The following is a 21,036-nucleotide window of genomic DNA, read 5'->3' on the forward strand; positions in this document are numbered from 1 at the left end:
AGATGTTAGTGAATAAACAATGGTGTTGTCATGTATAAAAGTATTATGATCCTGTTTTCCTTTTGAATGTTTTTAATTTCATGTGAGAAATACCAATCCTTGCTGATAAGTTTTAATTGCTGCATGTTGCTAAAGTTGATTTGCACTAAATTTTCTGAACTACAAAGCTAAGGCCGTGTCTGTAGTGTGTGTGTGTGTGTGTATATATATATATATATATATGTATTTATCTCTTTGGCCTTTTAGTTTCTAGGCATTTCTGTGTTAGAAAGTGCTTAGTTATGCATTTCTTCTTTTACATTCTGGCAATTAATTTTAACTTCACTTATACATCAAGCTCTGGATGAAGATTATAATTTATTAAATGCACAAGCTAGATATTACATTTTTTTAACTAAAAACTTTGTGCCACACTATGATAAATAGGCAACACATTTTATGTGTGTTGTGCACATTTATTTGATTATTATCTAGCAGGAGGCTCAAACCTAATGGAGTTTTTGATTATAATGTCCTTCAAAATTTTGAGACTGATTGACATAAAAATTTTTAACATTTAGTTAAATTTGCTGACAGAGGAAAATGCACTGTTCTGTGATTTCGGTTTCCTGTTTTTTTCTTCTCATTTTTCAGCTAGTTCAAGAAGTATTGTGCCTGCGCCAACAGAAGTAACTGTCAGAAGTTGGCTAGGCACTCCAGCAGGTTGTACTTAAGAGTGATTAGCCATTGATTTTATAAATTACGTAGTTCAGCATTTAAAAAAATCTTCTGGGAGCAAGTATGTGCATCCTATTTTAGTTTCAGTTAATTATTTTGCTATGTTTGTGCACTAATGAGGACTGTAAATATTTTAAATGGGCTTATTCTGAAAGCTTTTCTATATATGAAAAAAATGAAGAAACACACCTGGTTTTGCATTTAAAACAATTTAAACTTGTTTGCTGTGGTCCTAAGCTGCATGCTTCAGTCATCTGGGTGTAAGGTTTAATGAAAATAGTGTTTTATAGCATGTGTTCTTGTGAAAGCCTCCAGGCTACAGTGTGATGACATCTCAGTATATATACTTTAGTGAGTGGGAAAGCTCTTCTATTACCTTTATTGCTATATTCTAGGTATCAAATACGGGTTAGATTTTGCACTAGCTTGTTGAGTATAACGAAGAGCAGTAAATGTTAAATAAATGCCTGTGATCCAGCCTCTTAATCTCACATGGGATGGAAGACTGGCAGGACCCAACCACTTGTGAAATCCAGATAGTTGACTTTAATGGCCTGTCTTCCCAAAAGTGTTCCTAAATAGTAAGGGCCTTCCCAGGAGGGGACATCTAATGTGACATGGGTATACCAGCAACACAGTGTTTCTCACTGCTGTAGTAAAATCAGCTGTACAACCACCAGTTGTGCTTTTATTGATAAAACTCCACAAATAACAGTGGTTTGTGACAATGTAACTGTGTCAGTCAAGAGTTGTTCCTTTTACAGCTCAGACTGCTGAACTGTATAGCCATAGCTTAAGTCATGAGAAAAAATGTCATTAAAGGAAGGAAAAAGTTCTAGTGGGACAGACCACAAAAGCAAAGTTACTAGCCATTCTTTTTGAAAAAGATCATTTCAAACACTTGCTTGTCATCCTTCTACTCTACTCTGCACCTGTGCAGTATTTAATCCCACATCTTTATTGTTTCGTGTCAGTTGTGAGCTTTTTTAAGCTTACAATTAATTGTAAGCTTATTTGGTTTATGATACGATATATGTATTTTCCATGGTGTTTAGTACAATGAGATTCAAATATAGTAGAGTTGTTTGGGTGCTGTTGCATTACAGATCCATGTCTTTCTTCCCTCACACTTATATTTTTCAGTAGTTTTTATTAGATTCTTGCTTTTCTGATAAATAAGACGTGTAACATATGTATCCTGGAGAGGGAATGGCTAAATTTATGGAGGGGGAAAAGAGGTATCTTAAATGTTGTGAAACAGTGATAAGACTCCATTTCCTGATACTGAGATCATTATGCATTTCATAAACGTAGCTCCTTCAGTTCATGCTTCTGTGGTTGGAGTAGGTAGGGCTTCATCGTGTCAAAACTTGTGTTTTGAATTTAGTATCTCTGCTGAGTATTAAGACAGAATGGGCATGTTGGATGTGGCCTGCTTGGTAAACTTTGAAAAGTAACCAAAGACTGTTGTTTGGGGACTTTTTTTCTAGGAAGCTTAGGGGTTTTTTTGTACAACTGTTTGCCTGCATCCAAAATAAAATCAATAGCAAATTCTGTTTGATCTAAAACTTAAATGGAAGGAAAATAGCATATGACTGAAAAGGTCCAACAGCCTTTAACTAAGGATTATTTTGCTAGGAGTCTCCTGTAAGTCAAGAATACACCGAGGGGTTTCTTTCAGAGAAGACTTTGGAAGTTGTATAGAGTGGGGCTTTGTAAGTTATTGTAAGTATAACGGTAAAAAACAGATGAGGCTTTTTTTCCCTTGCATTATCTTGCCCTTCCAGCTGTCACATGATGTGGTAAGAATGTGTTTTTCTGCATAACTTAGTATTATCCCTTGCTCTGGAAGTGCTTATAAGAGAAGCTTCAGGTATTTTTGTTAAATTTATTTATATTTTGCCTTTTTTTTTTTTACCTGAAGCCTGCTCTGTTCTGTAAAATTATACTGATGTTTATTGTTCAGACGTCATTTTATATGTCTGTGTGCGTTGCTGAATTCTCTTCTCTAGACTTTGGTGCAGTTGAACAACTTGATGCATAGGAACTATTAATCAACCGTTTCCTTTAGTCAGCAGTTCTTAATGACAGGCATATGCTTTGTAACAGAGTATTTGAAATTCCTTGAATTTTCAGAATCCCTTTATAGAGGAAGTATTGCTGCAGAGCAGATCAGCAATCCCATATGTCTGTCTATAAAAATGGACATCTAGTAATACTGAAAATTGTTACAAGGAAGGATATATAATGAAGTGGAACAGATGGAAATACAGGAATTGATCTTGAAAGTCAGTTGGGGAATACAGAGGGGGCACAGGGTAAGCAACAGGGTTTTCTGTTTTGCCATTGAGATGTGTTTTGCCAAAACAAGGCAGAGGTGAGGGTATATTAGTAAGATGTTACAGTGGAAACAATCCTTAAGGTATCTTTTTGTTAACCTTGCTTTCATTTGCTCTGGGTATGTGTACAGAGCAATTGCACGCTGGCCATTGTTAAGCGTAACTCCAGTTAAGTTCATGTTGTTCATATTGGTGACAGTTCAGTCTGTATTTCTACCAGAATATTTTCACCTTTTCTCTCATCTTCCTCTGCTCTTTCCTGTTCATCTTTTCTTTTTTTGCCTTGCAAACTCAACAAAATTAACAGTGGGACCTGAATACTGCACAGGTACTTGAATCCTACCTTCAGTTTTCTATTACAGTTAGTTTAAAAAAAGCCCCATCCCATTAGATTAGTGCTGTGCATCTGGAATGGTATGTAACATACTCCAGAGAGAAGCTTTTAAGTGTGGATTTGACCTTGTGCAAATGTGTTTAATCTCTGTTGTTTGTTTGCATTTATAGTATTTAAACAACTACCAACAGTCATGACACTTTAGCAACATGACTTTTATGTGCAATCAGTAGTAGACATCTGTTTCATCCTTTAGAGTATATAGAATCATATCCAGAAATACATTAAAAGAACATAATGGTGCAGAGTCAGGCATTCAAAAGTTAGGAACTGCCAGAATTAAAGTTCCCTGCATAATTTCTTAAATTCAGAAATAAGCAGGACATGCTTCTGCTCCTTTAAAGCAGTAACCTGCTACTTTTACTGTTGCAGTGAGGTTCAAGTATGCCTTTCCTTTGTAGTCTTGAATCTCTGAGGAAAGAGTTGTAGTGAGGGGAACTGGAGTCCCAGGTCTGCCTGCAGGATGTGCAGAGAGTGACAGAGTAAGCTTCAGTCCCACTCATTTAGACAGTTCTGTTAATAATGCTGCGATGGCTGGAAGACTTACCGGTGAAGTTGTTCATCTTGTTTAATTCTTTGCTGAGAATTGGTTTTTTTAGCAGGAACTTGAGAGACGATTGAAACCTGCAGTCTTCCAGGCTCAAGACTGAAAATAAAAAGTTTTCCTGTGTACCTAGAGTAAATCTTGTCATGCTTTTGCTGTGTCTCTCAACCCCATGACAGTTTATAGCTTCAGTCAAGTAAGTAGGCTATCTAATCCAGGAATTGAGACCACATCTGCTGGTGTTTCAGTAGAAGTTGTTTCTGTGATGTTGTTTGTCTCATACATCATTCAGAAGGTAACTTTGCAAACTTTGGGGTCAAAGGGTATGAATTATTAGTAAAATATTTTTATGATGCCCTATGAGTATACTTTAGAAGAACAGTAAATAGCTTCTTTCTAATAGCTGTTGCATCATCAGTTGTGTACTCCCATGTCCTACAACAACAAAAAAATGCAGAGTTAAGTACCTGAATTTTAGTTCTTACAGTACTCAAGGTTTTTTCTTCCAAGTCCAAGCAGGAGAGAATGGTACTGCTTAGGAGAGGTTCCAACTGTGTTCAGAGAAGCCAAAGCATAGTTGTGAGTAGTGGTTCATCAGCCCCTGAACTTCTCTTTGGTATGGTGTCTTAACAGACACTTACCAGCATCATGTGTTTTTAAAGTAGTATAAAAGCTGGCATAAAGATGCTGAGGGTTTCAACATACTGCACTTTAGGCTGTAGGAGACAGGAACTCAGTCTCATTGGTGTGAATGTAGGACTTGTTGGTATTAAGCCTCTCACCCTGGATCATGTCTCCGCTAAATTCTAAATCATCATAGTTTCATCCATGCTTCCAAATGGCCTCTGACTGGTGAAGCAGATGGAGTTGTATTGATGTAACTGTCTTTGCTGAATTAGAGAACACCTGCATTTTCTATTGGTTGTACAACTTAATTTGATGTTGGATTCTAGGTACTTCTTAGATGCCACAATAGTGGTCACTGCTAGGAGTGCTTACTCCTCCTCTTGCATGTTGGTGGGAACTCTTATCCAACGTAACCATGCCTTTGTAATGATTACATTAATTTGCAGTAACCTGGGATATGCTGATGCATCTTGAAGTTATTCTCTTTTTCCATTACGTTTTATGAAACTGTCACTGTTCATATGGAGACTGTATTAGTTTAGATGGAATCCTATGTGCTGGCATGAAACTGTAAAGTTATGAGTGTATCTACAACAAAGTGCTTTATAAATGCAGCTCCTTCATTTAACCCAGGTCTTGGAAGCATCAGGGCAGTTCACCCAGGCCAGTTAGCTCTACTAAGTGCAAAATGTATAATTGTAATGATTACTCTTTCTCTGCCTGTAATGTCATATAATGGAAATGTCTGAAATAAACAGGTCCAATGTGGTGACTCGTAGAGGAATTATCTTCATTTTCTTAAAAATGTCCGACTAAATTGTAATTTATGGTGTATGTCTTGGGACAAGAGCAAAGGAATGTTTAAGGCAAGGTATAAAATATATGATGGTGCTGCTGTTTGTCAAGGTTAAAAATACCTTTTTTTATGATCAAGTTCTTTTTTTTTTTTTTTTTCTTCTTTGACATGTGTCCTTTCCCTTGGGCTGATGAGCAGTAGTTCTGCTATTTTGCTCTGTGGTTTTTATATAGTGTGAGGTGTATGGCTAGTATTGCAACAGAGCAATAAAAGGTTTAATATTGAATGTGTCAAAGATGATGTGGCACCATCATTGCTAACCAAAAGAGGGATCCCTGTTTTGCTCCAGGGGAAGCACTGCCACCTAGTTGGTCTAAGGAAGATAAATGGTCCTTTGAAACCCTTATGGAAAATTAATTGTTTTCAACAGAACATGTAAAGCATGCCACAGTTGGTACCTAGCTGTGTGTGTATTAAAGATCCATGAACAGATATGTGAATACTGGGTATCTTGTGCCCTGCCTGCCTAAAACTTGTAGTCAGCCATGCTCTAATTTCTGATCGTCCCAGTGCTTTGATTAGCCTTGTGGTCAATGTGACAAGCATGACATGAGCTGACCTAAGAGGAATTAGAAATGGCAGAACCTATAAGGATAAGAATTCATAGTGAAAAACAGAACAGAAGAATATTTGGAAGAAGTCAGAAGACAATGTGGGATAAAATTAAAATGAGAGGAAAGGGAAAACTTTGAGCTTTAATGCTACAAAAGAAACGGATTCAGGGAAAGGAAAGGTTCATTGTCACTTAGCATTTTTAATGGTTGAATGTAATTTATTTTACAGCTGCTCCCAACCAGTTTTCTTTTTCTGTGGTCAGTTGTTGAAAACCAAAGCCATCTGCCTTGTTTTTGTTATGTTTGTTTACATAAACTAGATTAATATTCTCTGAATGTGAAGTGCATGTTGTGAATGATTCCATTTTTACTCCCCCCCTCCTTATGTTCTGTAGGTTCCACCAATCTGCAGGCAAAGATCATGGCACAGTCTGGGAGGAGACTATTCAAGGCCATTATTAGAGGCTTCAGAGGTAGGTATAAATTATTTTTCTTCCTACTTGCAGGTCAGAGGAAATTCAAGCTCTTGCAAGCATCCTTCAGTTTAGTCTGGTTTGTTGTTTGTTTTTTTTTTTAATTTCATTGTTTACAGTTTTGAAGTGTAGCAAGGCAAATGGCAAGTTACATTTCTGCATCTAGAAAAGGAGATAACTTTGCTTAGCAGCTTCAGACTGCACTCTCCTGAAGAGGTCTTTATGAATCTCTAGAAATGAATGATAATATAGTAACTTACAAAGAAGAGTTCTTAAAAATGTAGGTTTTGAATTGATACTTAGATTCATGTTGTCGGGCATAGAAAATAGCAGTGCATAGAAAGTTGTGAGTTTGCCTTGAGTATGTAGGGTTTTATTACTTCAAAATTCTGCTTAGATTGTGGAATATCAAGAAACCATGGAAATTTATTCTCATCCTGAGTGCCAGGATGTCAGGCTCCTATTCCTATGAGGTCTACTTGCCTTAACACTAAGGTAGAAACAAGGAAGATGCAATTTTTTCTGTTTATGGAATAATTATGACCCATCTCTAAGTACCTCACTTTGCTTCAGTGAAGCTAGAAAATGTATTTAGCTTGGGTTTTGGTTTTTTATTATAAAAAAATAATTACTTATAGAACTGACTTAAGCAGTTAAACTCTTTTGAGATTCATTGGAACTTCAAAGCATGAAATCTACTTAGATTGCTTTTTATAATGTTTTTCTTTAAAATATGAAAAGTGAAATTTTGATTTGGGAAACCATGCGGTCTGCTATTGTACCATATACATAAAATGAGATTCTAAAGAGCTTTTACATAACTTGAACTGGAAACTGTCAACATGTAGCAAACATTTTAAACAGAATGCATTCTTTTTGAAAAGCTTTAACACATCCATTGTTTGTGGCAGGCACTTTGAAATTGAACTTAGGGAAATGTCATGGGGTAGTGAGTTACTATTTTTAGGACATGTACAAGCATTAATAGATTTGGAAATTTTCTCCGTATTTATGTAGCAGGGAATCTTGGCCACATGCTAAAAGTGAGCATTTGTTTTTAAAAAGCAGGTTCTTTTCCTAACTGCACCTGTACATGCTGTACATGGATTGCAGCAGGGGCTCTGGACCTGATTAACTTGTACCTGTCGTATGGCACCAGTAGGCCATTCCCATCCTGATAGGAAAGAGAAGTGTGAAGCAGATTTATCTGTTTGTTTTGTCCCCAAGTAAAGTTACAGTTTAGGTACGTGGAAAGAGTATTACTGCTTAAGTGTGTTTCACTTTATATTTTAATGTGCCTGAGTATATTTATCCTCCAAAACTTCAATTTCTTTTCTGTGTTCTTTAGGCTACTTTAAAGTTTTTTAGGTGTCTTTTTAACTGAAATATTTAAGGCTCTGTTATCTTTACCTCCTGGCTCTTTGGAACATGCTCTTTACTATACTTCTAGATTTATAGTCCCTTCCTTACTTTTGTTTCCTTAAGCCAGGCAAGGGTTTTAGAGAGAGGTAATAGCTTTTATTAAAGCAAGCCAATACAGAGGGAGGGAAGACAGACCAGTAGTTCTTTCTGTTGGCTTTTATGTGCATATTTCCTGAGGTTCTTGCAAATTGACTTTTCATTTTCATACAGATCTTCCCAAGGTGGCGACTGATAGAAAAGAGAATGTGTTGGCATGGTCATGCAGGTGGAGGGCTTCACACAGATCCAAAGGAAGGGGTAAAAAAATTGCTTTTAATTAGTATTGCTTTTTAAATAAATAATGTGTTCAGCTTCCTTCCCCTACTACCCCTTCCCAAATTAAAAAAGCTGAAGACCCCAAGCAACAATTTGTGAGGAACTGCACTGGTAGATATGTGAATACTGTAGCAGAGTAGATACTATTTAATTGTCAGTGTAGGCTTACTAGCTCTTAAATCACCAAATGTATGTAATAACTGTGTTCAAGTGCTTCAGCTGTTGTACTGAAAATGCAATCTTAGTGTCATGCACTCCTTTGAAATTGGCCTACATTATGATTTTTTTTTCATGGAAAGTATGTTCCACTGTAATTTATTGTGGTTTATTATTCTTGCTCATAACTGATACTACTTTGTGACATGACATTCAAGACAGTAGAAGTCAACTTGTGGATACCAGTTAGTGCATCAGTTGGTAAAATTGCACTTGGAAGTATTGGGGGGAAGAAGTAATTAAACTGCATGTATTTTTACTTGGATATAACGTTAATGCATCTGATATATTTTGACTGTGTTTATATTCAGGAAGCATGTGTTAAAATAATTATGATAGGTATGTAAGGGGAAGCAGTATCTTTTATTAGACTAAATTATTACAGTTTGGAAACGATGCAAGCTTTTTGTTAAAAACAATATAAACTTTGCATGATTAAAATTGCAAAATCAAAGCTCTTGAGTTTACGTAACTTTCATTTTCTCACTTCCTATGCAAACTTCTGATGCTTTGTGTGTTTGCAGAACGATTCTGTGTGATGATTATAACTTCTTCAAATTTGGGTGGGATCTTCCTAAAACTGGTGAAGACCATGTCAATGACAAAATGAAATTTCAGTGCAGGATTCAGGTCTTTCAGGGCTGGTTTGCTTATGCTTAACTGTTCTGATGATGTCTTTCCTCCAGCCTCATTCGTAAAGAAACGGAAGAGTTAACTGTAGGATTTCCTCTTAAATTTTGATCTGGGAATTGTCCCTTCATTGAATCCAAACTTGTTTGTGCTACAGGCAGAAGTCAGGAGAGATGCTACCAAAACTTATGCTTTGATAGTAAGAGGGATTTTAATAACCTACATGTTTTAGCAAACATCTGTGATCTTTTCTGCATACAGCACAGGACAAAACAGAATAATTGAACATCTTCAGTCAGTAGTACTACTGGCTCTGCATGTAACATTAATTTTAGACTAATTTTAAGACCCTTCTTGCAACAATACAAGCTCTTTCAAAGATTTCCGAAGCAAAACAGACTTCAAAGCTAGCAGGCTATCCTTGTCCATGTTTACCCTAATTATATGTTATGAAATATAGTTATTATGGATTGTATTCCTCCTGTAAATGGGAGGAGGATATTATCCTCTGTGTTGTCACTTTGGTGATCACACATCTGTTGGGCCTAAGTATTTGTTCTTGGGGATGTTTTCCTACCAAAATTTCTGTTCATCTGGGTATGTTCAGCTGAATGCTTCCTGTTTGCTGTCATAACTTCATTTTTCAGAACTCCATGGAAAAGACTTTTTTTAATAGGTGTGTTTGTGTATGTGTATATATATATATATATATATATATATATATATATAACAAACTCACCCTCATATGGTTCAGTTGCAAATCCATTTCACAGACTCGGCTTCACAACTGACCTATCTTCAAAAACACCACAAAGGGCTAATAATTCTTTCTATAAAAAGCTATTTCTTGAAATGCAGACATTTTTCAGCTGAACCCCTTCACATGTGATGGGAAACTTCCAGGACAAATCTGTTTAATCATAAGTATTACATACTTAATCATCATGTATTTTCTTTGGAGGTACTGTTCTTCAAAGGTCTACAGTTTGGCATCACTCAGAAATTTAAATTTCAGGGTTTTCTCTGGTCAGAAAGAAAATGGAAAGTTCTGTTTACCAAAACACTAGTAATGTTAAGGAACAGTGGATGTTTCACTAGGAATATGTTAGCCAGAAATTTTGATGCCAGCTGATATTTTTTCAGTCTGCTAGGCAGTGTAAATGTTCCAGTGACATTCTCTGTTCACCCGTTACTTGCAGCTGTTCCTGTATAAGCCATTCCCCTGACTTTTCCAATAAATGGAGCTATAATGTAGTTAATATAGGACATTGTCAGTTAAGGCTGTTGTCTAACTAAACAAATACCACCTGTTAAGGATTGTCCAGGAGAAAGCAGCAAGAACTAGCTGTAGAAGAGGTGAAATGCATGTAGAGTGGAAAAAACAAAGGGTAACACTGGGTACAAAAGCCAAGAGGTTCTCATCAAAAATGAAGAAAATCTGATGTTGAAGTGGAATTCTTGCACTTGTATACACGCAGTCATGTTCAGTGCGTAAAAGTACTGGCACCCAATTTATCACATAAGATTTTTTCTAGGAAAACTACAGGTGATACACATCAGCTACATGACACCTTTCTTCCAAAATTTTTTTGAGTGTGTGTTCACTCTGGAAACTGACTTTGAGACTGGTGTTTTAAATTGCCCCTTTTATAGCAGCTTCAGGGATACAGAACTTAGTACTAAGGATAAACACAGAGGATGAAGGGCATGTTACCTTCATCTCAGTAACTAGAAGACAAGCTTACACAGCTGATTTCTTACAAAATAATTTTTACTTGAAGCAGTGACTGATGTGCTGAATACTGAAACGGAAAACAGTATTGTTCTTTTTTTGTGTTAGTCTCTTGTACACAGAACAGACAAATAAGAACTGTGGTGTCTGACTTGTTGCTAAGCAGACATATATTTCTTTCTTATGGAAAGACTGATAGTCACAGTGGAGCCCTGTTAATTAGCCTTCCCCTACAACCATTTGCTATTTAGTTTGGTAGTCATTGCTTGCCTTCTGTGGAGGGATGGATAGTATGAATTCAGGACACTAAGTACTTTTTTCCCAGAGTTTAGAAGGAAAATTCAGGCCCTAGTTGACATTTATTTAATATAAGACAGCTGAAAAAATAATCTTACCTCCTTCCCCACCTTGGTGTTTTGCCAAATAAGTCACTGTATGGTCAGATAGTGAGCTAGTATGACATGACCTACCTGAAAAATAATGTGCCCAAATGGTGGGAACACCCAATCACTTCCCAAACAACTACTGCTGCTTCATTCGCAGCAAGCTGCGTATCATGGACTGAAGCAATCTAAATACCTCATGCTATTAAAAAAAAAAAAAAAAAGTTCTGTTCTCAGCCATGCTTTTTCTCATGTTACTGAATTTGTAGGTTTATCTGACTCTCTTTACTGAGAAGAGACCCTGCAACAAACACTGAAGAGTTTTCTGCTGGTTTTATAAACTTAATCAGTTCATCACGATGTTTCATGAGCTCCAGAGGTGATGTGAGAAATGGGCTGGGACTGTACAATTGAGTGCTGCAGAGAGAAAAAAGCAGGGGAGGAAGCAAGCTGTTAGTGGTTTGGAGAATAACCTCATGCAGATGTAAGAGTGTGTTCAAGTACAGTAAAGAGGATGATACAGCTTTGTGAATGAGTACACAGAACCAGAACTGGGTCTCTTCTTTGTCAGCAGTGGCAGCTTAAATGTGAGTCAAACTGCCATTTTCTTCCATGATGGTTCTGATAGCTCATCATCCTGGCATAGGCTTTATCCATAAAGTCTCAGGATCAGCCCAGTGAATGCTTTGCAGTACTCAGTAATCTTAGAGATTGTGAAGAGGAATGACGACTTTCTTTTTTTCCCCTCTTTAGGTATTTCAAAAGGTCTAGAACCTGGATGGGATGGGTGGGAGGGAGGAACAAGAAGATGATCCATGCTCATTGCTTTGTGAACAGTCCTCAGTATTTGGTGGTGTGTTTTAAAAATATGCTGCATTCAAAAAGAAGAAAAGGCTTTTCTTCTTTGCTCCCTGCTATATTAGATTTATAATACTTTTCATTCCTTCCATTTCTGTAGAAATGAGCCTTGGAAGAAAATATAAAACATTATTGCTACTTAAAAGGAGGTGAAATAAATGCATCTCTTAACCTTTTTATATACCACAGAGAATCAAAAAAGGGCCTGAGTCCATTAAACAGATTGCTCATTTTAATTCTAAATGTTGCCACTTGCATATTTAAGCCATTTTCAACTCGTGATTCTATACGACAGTAACATTTATTTCATGATAAACTTTGATGTAATATATGTGCATTTTTCATCTCCTTTGATATTTCTTCTTGTTCCTTTGCAAGGCCTTTGGCAAATGTCTGGCTGCCTTCTCACTTTTTTTTCTGAACGGATTTACTTCTGTCACTGTTCAGAGCCATGAAGAAACGTAAATAGATTCCTTTTTTGCAGCCAAGTGTATATTTTGTTCTTTTTAATAGCTTTTCTGTGCAAAGTCTGACTAGCCAATAGCAGCATATAATTAGAACTGCTCTGGTTGCACTAGTATCTTGTGTCAGTGTGATACCTCCTTTTTTTTTAAACTTCCTTTTAACCTGTAAGTGGTGATCAGAGATATTTGCCAAATGTTTGAACTGCTATTTATGCATGTCCTTGGCTCAAATGGAAAGATTCATGTATATGCTGCAGCAGATACCTCCATCTCCTGAATGGGTAGGACACAAGGGAAACAGTTTTGCTTCCTCTCTTCACTTACAAATCTTCCATGTATCCATTTTTTAAATGTCGTTTGAAATGTGCTTATACTCTGTAATGCTCCAATACATTTGCAATTGTTGACAAAATGCAGTATCTCTTACCCTTTGGTTTTCTTTGAAGCTATGACTTGAAACACTGAGATGAATTTCCTGGTGCTTTTAAAAGCTTACATTTATAGGATTGGTTTCCTTGGTTGCCTCAGCAATCTTATCTGTTAAAAGAACTCCCCTTTCTTGCTCATTCACACTGGACCTTAACAGATAATTTCTATTGTAATTTGTTTTATTCTCAAAGTCAAAAGGGAGCATTTAAAGTATACAATCTAGTGAGGGAAATACTACAATATATTTTAAAACTCCCTCTTTCCACTGACTTCTGTAATGACAAGTCATCTTTAAAATGTGAGAACTAAGTTTTTGTTTGCCCCCCCCTTCACGACTACAAAATATTGCCTGAAATGGAGAGATTAGCTGCTACTTGCTGCCCTCCCTTCAGCTTTAGATAACCTTCCTGTCTTTCAAGTTAGTCCCTGGGTAGCCAACACAGAAAAATGGGTCATTGATACTTGTGCTGTATGTTACTGCATGTGCTGTTACTCTCAAATGCATAGTGTGGGTTAGGCTTTAGTTAGTATATTTAGGTTCGGAATTTAATGGAATGTATCTCAAGCGTAAGTGATACAGACATCTATCCATTTGTAAAATAACCTGTATTTCTATATAAAATAAAACCAAAACCACCACCACCACCACAAATAATCCCAAAACAAACCCCCTCCAAAACCCCAAACCAAAGAAAGTAATATTTCAGAGGAAGACTTGTTAACTGAATTGTGGTCTTGTTTAGGGCAAAATTTGAGGTTTGGAGAAGGAGAACCTATTTGAAGAATTCACTAAAAATTGACATAATTAGTTAAGCTAACGTGTGGCCATGTACATCTCTGTCTTTTGAAGCCTGATTACCCAACTTCAGGGGCTGTTCTGTTAAATAAAGTGGTGACATTGAAAGCTGAGTTAAGGCCACTGCAATAGTTTTCTTGCTGGTAGTCATAAATTCACTGGGCACCCACTGAAGGACTACCCTTTGGGTTCCCGAAAACATGCCCTAAAAGTCATGGGCAGAATAAGGGTATTTCTCACTTCTCTGCAAAGGTTATACAATGACCAAAAAACCCTGAAAGTGATTGTTGGGAATGCTTACAGTTGTACTAATGCAACCAGATCAGAAGTTTATATTGAGTTCAATTTATATATCAGTGTAAGTGTTCAGTTTTGGAGATTCATGAGTTGCTATAATGCTAGTGATTTTCTTATGTTTTAGATAATGTATTCTATTCTGACTCACTGAATGTTGTCCAAACTACTGATGTGGACCTTTCAGACCTTCTTGCCTTAGTTTTTTGTTATTTCATTAGGGGTTGTTTTATTTTTTTGCATTTTCCTTCCCATTGTTTATATGCTATGTTGAAATAGCTTCCAAAGAAGAAATACTAAGCCTTTGCATTTTGTACAGAAATCTTAATCTTAAAAAAAAGGGTTGGTTTATTTGTTCTGTGAAGTATTTCAACTATGGTGAACTGTGGCTTTCTGTGTATTCTGTTTATAGCTAGCTATACTTGCACTCTTGAGGACATGTGAATTAAGAACAATTCATCTGTTTTAACAGCATGTCATGGATATAAATCTAAAAACTTAAAACTTGAAATTTTTAATATGCAGTCCTAGTCTCAAACATTGTGAAGTGTCTGTTGCCTATCAAATAAAATACAGAAGTGATCCAAATGTATAAAATTCACTCTTATTTATACTGTTATTTTGCTTCCTGGTGTCTCTTTATAATATGATGCCTTTCTTTGTTCTTTCTGATAGCTGAAAGAGATAGATGCCAAAAAGATTATCAGAGCAATGTTGTCTTACGTGTGGCCCAAAGACAGACCAGACCTGCGAGCCAGAGTAGCCATATCTCTGGGGTTTTTAGCAAGTGCTAAGGTAAGAAAAGATACTTCATTGTACTGTGATAATTACTATTCATCTAAAGTTCGTAAAAGGAATAATTTTCTTTTTTATTAAAGGGCTTTTACAATCTTAAGTTATCTATTTCCTGTATGAGGAGCATGTAGTGTTAGAAATAATAGCTTGGATGTTTATAATGGGGTGTGTATGCATAGATGATGATGGTGACCAGAATTTTTATTTCCCTTGCTCACATTACTTTAGTCCAGGATTTTCTGCTGCTGATTAATCATTTACACCATAAGTTATGGGAGGTACGAGTTAAATGTTCTTACAGATCTTCTCTTCTTGTGTGGTGCTGTATCTGTCAAACAGGATTCTTGTCAAACAAGGCTCTGTGCCCATTCTTAACTCTGAACTTGAGCATGTGGTGGTATCTACTCACAGTTCTTGCTGTGCTATGGAAAAGGGTATTTGAGCTCCAGTCTTTTCTTGGTATTTCTCTGGGAGATGACACCAGAATTTCTATTGTTTCAGGGACTCCTCTGACATCCTAATATGAAAGAAGTTGTATAACTTATTTTTTTATATTGAACCGTGCTTTCATTCAAATTATTTTTCTTGTAGTTTTTTGATTATTAAATGGAGGGTTGCTTTTACCTTTATTTTGTTGTGTGAAAGGACGTCTTATACTCTTGCCTGAAATGAAGTTAATGTTTATTTGTTCTTAGAAAGAAATAGGCATGCAAAAGGTTTCTGCAGTTTAATGGAGGTTATCATTCAAATTTTGTGCAAACCTTGTAGAAGTAGTTCACAACAGCAAATGTTAACTTTGTGCAAAAATTATTTTGCTTTTGGAAAAAAAAATACTTCATTGCAAAATGTTGGGAATAAATTCTGTAAATTTCATTGAGACATGAACTGGGTTGCTTCTAAGTATGGAATTTTTACCAAACATAAAGCTAATATTAGTATCTTGCTGGGATAAGCTAAAGTAGGTGGTACTTAACAGTGAGTTTTAGCACTTAAGCTAGTTGCACTAGCAACTTGTTAGCATTCTGCAACATTGCCATGTTATGAAAAGAGAAGAAACAAATTTTCAGCTATGCAGGTGTTAAAAGAGAGTACTTGGAAGAGGAATGTGCTCATTTGAGCTGAAGAGGAAAGGCCAATCTTTTGATGTACAGCTTTCTTATGAGCACTCTATCAGGTGCTAGTTGGTACTGTCGACAATAGATATTTTAGTTTGTGCTGCTGTTCAGGACGTTGCTGATAATGCAGGTGATGACATGCAGAATGTGTCATGTCTGTACAAGTAAACTTCCACCCTTTTTGTATGCCTGTATGAAATACACAGCAATGCTTTTGAATACACTTAGAAACAATCTGCTCAAAATGCAGATGCTAGGAGCATTTTGCCTTGTAAACTGTGCAGTTGCCTTTACAATATTTAACTGATTATATGCTTGGCTTGTTGAAGTTTCGTGATGTATATTTAAGAATATCCCATTTATTAGATGGATATGAAAATTTTTCTAACTCACTTTTTTAAAAGCTTCTTATTAGTAATAATAATCTGAAGACAATTTTGGAAGAAGCTTGAAGTATTCTTTTCTTTTTCTCTTCTGCTCTTCCACCTTCCTAATTTGTAGGGTTATGTGAATATGATGGAGAATGTGAATCTAGAATATAATCCTGCATGTGGCAGCATTGTACTTTGCTCTTAGGAAATCTATTAATGATTCAAACAGCTTTCTGAGGCATAATGAAAACAAAATTGATGGCCATGATGCCTGGCTCTTGCAAATGGCTCTTTATTTGGTGTAATACAGAGCTATTATATTTCTGCTGGGGGAGAGAGATGTTTCCCTCTGTCAGAAAATCAGACACTTTGGGGAAGTAACTTTATGTTTGGATCCCTCTTAAGTGTTGTTCTAAATTTCCTACTTCAGATTCTGTACAAGGCAGCCTGGAAGCCCCAATGTCCAGAGCAGATTCCCAGAAGCAGAGCAGAAAACCTGTTGAGCTTTGCCTGGGTTTCAAGAGATGTGTGTTAAAGCTGAAGTGTTTTGTGAGAATGTTCATTTTGTCAAACAAGGATTTCATTGGGAAAACACGCAGCAAGCTGTCTACAGAATATGTATTATAACTGGCTGAGGTGAAAAATTTCACAGATGTCTTCTAGCTATCCTTCGCTAATGTTCTTTGTTATGTTTTGTTCTGTTTCTGTCATAACTGAGCTGTGTTAGAACTCAAACGTTTTTGAATAACTGCAATTTAACAAGTTACCCCTTGTCACCTGAGCTATTCCCACTCTTCCTTTATGGGGTAAATTTTCTTAAATTGCTTCATACTTTATAGGTGCTAAGCATGCATGTAGTTATTGTGGCATAACTGACATGCAGTAGTTTGTTACAGAGCTATAGTTAGTCTGTCATATCTTTGAGCACTGAACATCTGCTTTTCTTCCAGAGCAAACTAAAGGTCACTTTGTCCTAGAAAAAATTAAATACAAATTAGTTTACCTGCAGCTTTTCTGGACCATGTATAATCCTGTGCAGTTTCCTCTTTATCCCGTTTGGGAGCCCTTTGTTCTGGTTGCTTGTGAGGTTAATTACCACATACTTGATAGACCACACAAGCAGTTTGCTGAAGTTTCTCTGCTGTATAGTTTTGTCAGCACAAGCATGCCAGCATATATTTCTCCTTGCTGCATTCCTGGCCCAGTTTCTTTGTTCACGATGAACTTGTCTGCATCCAAAGGATTTACATCCTTATTACAGATTTTGTGTAAAAGCTGCTCATTCTTAAGGGTTTTGCTTCGAGAACTATTTGATCATGATGCCTGAAAGTAGTCACCTTCTCCAATCAGAAATACTTTTGTAAGCTTTGTGGCCAGTTTCTTCTGAGTTGGACAATAGAATTTGGCGAGGAATCTTCAGCCACAGGAAAAAAAGTAGGAATTCACACCCACCCATTGGTCTTACCCACAAAAATGCTAGAGATTGTACCTGCTTGTCCTGCCAGTTGAGAAATAATTTGTCTCTTTAAATCTTCTGGTTCAGTAAAATTCAGTTTCAAAACAAAAGCCAATTTGTGTGCAGCTACTGAAGAGCCTGCAGTTACAATCTGTCTTGACGCCTTTTGTGAGGCTCAGTTGCCTGTCATTGAACAAATTATTGTGATTTTTGGTTCCTTTTTGTCTATACATAACCACAAGTAGTATTGTTAGCCTTCAAAGTGAGCTGTTTGTATGGCTTTTTATGACTGGGAGCTGACAGGATGGAGTCTGCTCTAGGGCTACTAAGGTCTTTTTTTCCTGGGAAGATTTGTTGTATTATGACATGCTTTAAATTTTTACCTTAAATATTTATAGCCTATCTAGATGTGTGTGATCTGAAAGATGAACAGGAAAACAGGTGAGAGGAGTACACAAGGCATTATCTATGTTGTCAGACCCACATTAGACTGCTCAGGCTCTACATACCTGTTTTTTCTTTTCTAGAATGGGAGAAGACCCTATTTTTTGTCTTCTCTACTGGGGTATTTGTAGTAGATTCTTTTTTACTTTTCTGTTTCTTCCCTTTTTCTTCTGTGGCACAAGAAGAAAAACTGCTCTGGCTTCTGAGAAGCTGGATTAAACACATGAATATGACAAAATCTCTTGTCACCTCTGTCAGCCTGTAATGGTTTTTGGCCTCTTGGTCACAAACCAACCATGTGTTATTCATGAGCCAGAGGAATCTTTCAGACTATCTGCATTTCTACTGACTACTAATTCTCTAAGTTTAAGGAGAAGAAATTGTTTGGCTAAGGTGGCAAGATACAAGTGCTGCAGTGTAAATTTTGTCTGCATGCAAAGATAATGCTATCTGATCAGTTAAGTATGTAGATATGATCTTGGTGTTTGACCCCTTTTTGTGAGCTCAGATGGAGTTAGGTGATTAAAATAAGCCTTTACAAACTGTTAAGTTTCTGAGAAGTTTCAGGTGAAAAGTTTTGGTGGTTTTTTTTTTTTTTTACATTTTTATTTTCTCTTACTGGAAAAAGTATGTTTCAGGTCATCATTACATTTAAAGAAAGCATGAAGCCAGATGCTTCTTCCTTCTTTTGGACCACATTTTGTAGCTTCTTTAGCTGTCTTACCTCTGCAAGGGGTGGTGTTTTCTGTTTATATTTCCACAGATGAAATTGTTGGATGTGTACATTTATATTGGTCCAGAGATAAATTCAGTCATCTTCATGTCAATGTTTCTCATTGAATTATTGGCAAAAGAAAAGTTCACTGTAGACCAGTTTTATCTTGTTGGGGTTTAGCCTGTCACTAATTCATCATCTTTATTAAACAAGAAATACTGGGAAGAGCAAAATGAAAGATAAGACTGTTTGCCTTAGAAGTAGTGTAGTCCCACAAGGGAGTAGAGATGATGATGCATTGTCATCTTAAAACAGTGCAGTCATTTAAAAAAATGTTTAAACTCATTTAAGCATGATACATTACAGTATAACGTGCCATTAAATGTGGGCAATTGAGTTGGGATGACTTCATGGGTGCTGTATTTGCTTTCCAATAAATTCAGACAAGGGTAAATTATTAATTCAAAATTATAAATAGAAAAGGTACAAATTTATATTAAAAGGGTCTTTTTAATGGGAATTGTTATCAAGCTTTCAGGCTTTAGGAAGAGGAAAGAAACCTATATAGATGTATTGTGTAAGACAGTTGCTTTGCATGGTAGCTTTTTGTAGTGTAGCTAGGTGTGCTTAAAGCTTTTTGTTCTGTGCCAGCAAATCTAGGCTACTAAAGAGATAGCTGTGAGTTTATGTGGAAGGCTGGAATTTTATTTTCATTAATTTGAATGTGATCTCATTGACTTACCAAATTGAGTAGGAAAGGCCTGTTTCTAATAATGGCCTCTCATCTCTCTTGCTATAAACTTTGTAAGATTAACTTTTTTTTTAAAATCACTGGAAAGCAGACTGTCTTGATTGCTAATGAAATGCAATACCATGCTGTCTTGTTCTTATTCAAGCTTTACCCTCTAAGAGTCAGAACAGCTATAACCTGAGACCAGGCTTTAAATTTCATTTAAAACTCTACTGGGTAGAATTATATTGATGTAAAAGAAGACATTTCTGCAAAATTGTAGGCTGTTACTGGTTAAATTAATTGTGAGTGGAGAACTGCAGTTTAAAGAATACATCTCTTTTCTTTAAATGGACTTTAAAATATATCTATAGTTCTGTTTCTAAACTACCTGTAGTGTAGCATAGTCTGCTGAAGAGTAAAATCCCTGCAGAGGGATTTGGGAGACTCTGAAGCAAATCAAGACAATCTACATTACAATACTCATATTTTCTACTGAGTAGTCTCTCCTGAAAAAAAACCCTGCACTTTGTCATATTGGTCATCACTGTAACACATATGGTAGTATATTTGTCTTTATTAAGAACAAAATGCCATCCAAAAATTGAGTTTTGTAACTCTGAAGGGAAGGTAGGGGTTTTTGGTTATACTGGGGAAGGGATGAGGGATTTGAATTTCAGTATTGTAAAGATTCGGATTCTCTATTAATGCACCCTCAGTTCTTTGTGGGGCTATATGCCTAAGGTTTAAGCATGTAATGACAGTAACCTGTTTGTCTGCTGTGTATAATTGAAGTTATCAGATATTATTGTATACTGCTGCTTTGATGGTATTTGCTGGGTTTCTGCAGATAATGCTAACCTCAGGTATTATTTTAATGGAGATTTCCACAATTCCAATCTCTTAAAAGGGAAGCTGTGCTGAACAACTTGCACTGGATAAATTTCAGAAGAAATGTGTTTGAAGTAGGACCTGATCTTTCAGCCGTTTTCTTTTTTTCAGTCACAAACTAACTAGTAATAATCTCACCTAGATGCTCACAGATCTCATCTGTCTCCTCTCAGGAGTTGTCTAGATTATGCTGTATTGAGAATTTGGTAGTTTTTTCTTTTCTGTTTGTTTCCTTGCATAGTGTATTTCATAGGGGTGGCACAGAAGGGAAGAGGAGACAGTGGATTCCTTCCTTATTTGTATTTGAAACTTCTGCCTAAAATAGTGTTTTAAAAAATAAATAGATTAAAAAAACAACCTTAAACTTTAATCCTGTAGTTAAAAGAAGTATCTTCAAAACTCCATTTTCCCCTGTAAGGGAAGTATCTGTCTTCTACTACTTACAGGAGTTTGTAACACTGGGAATATTTGATACT

At 36.3% G+C, this 21,036-nt stretch overlaps 1 protein-coding gene across 1 annotated transcript in view; it reads left to right on the plus strand.

The window, feature by feature from the left end:
* Positions 1 to 4,166: 4,166 nt before the first annotated feature.
* Positions 4,167 to 21,036, plus strand: part of ABCB7 (ATP binding cassette subfamily B member 7) — a 36,461-nt gene continuing 19,591 nt past the window's right edge. Inside the window, exons 1-4 of the mRNA XM_026848775.1 lie at positions 4,167 to 4,289; positions 6,427 to 6,504; positions 8,137 to 8,223; positions 14,719 to 14,838. Coding sequence (XP_026704576.1) covers positions 4,167 to 4,289; positions 6,427 to 6,504; positions 8,137 to 8,223; positions 14,719 to 14,838 — 408 coding nt within the window. The remainder of the gene's footprint in view (positions 4,290 to 6,426; positions 6,505 to 8,136; positions 8,224 to 14,718; positions 14,839 to 21,036) is intronic.

The sequence above is a fragment of the Athene cunicularia genome (genome assembly GCF_003259725.1).
Source record: "Athene cunicularia isolate RWA chromosome 4 unlocalized genomic scaffold, athCun1 chr4_part3, whole genome shotgun sequence".
NCBI classification, from domain to species: Eukaryota; Metazoa; Chordata; class Aves; order Strigiformes; family Strigidae; genus Athene; species Athene cunicularia.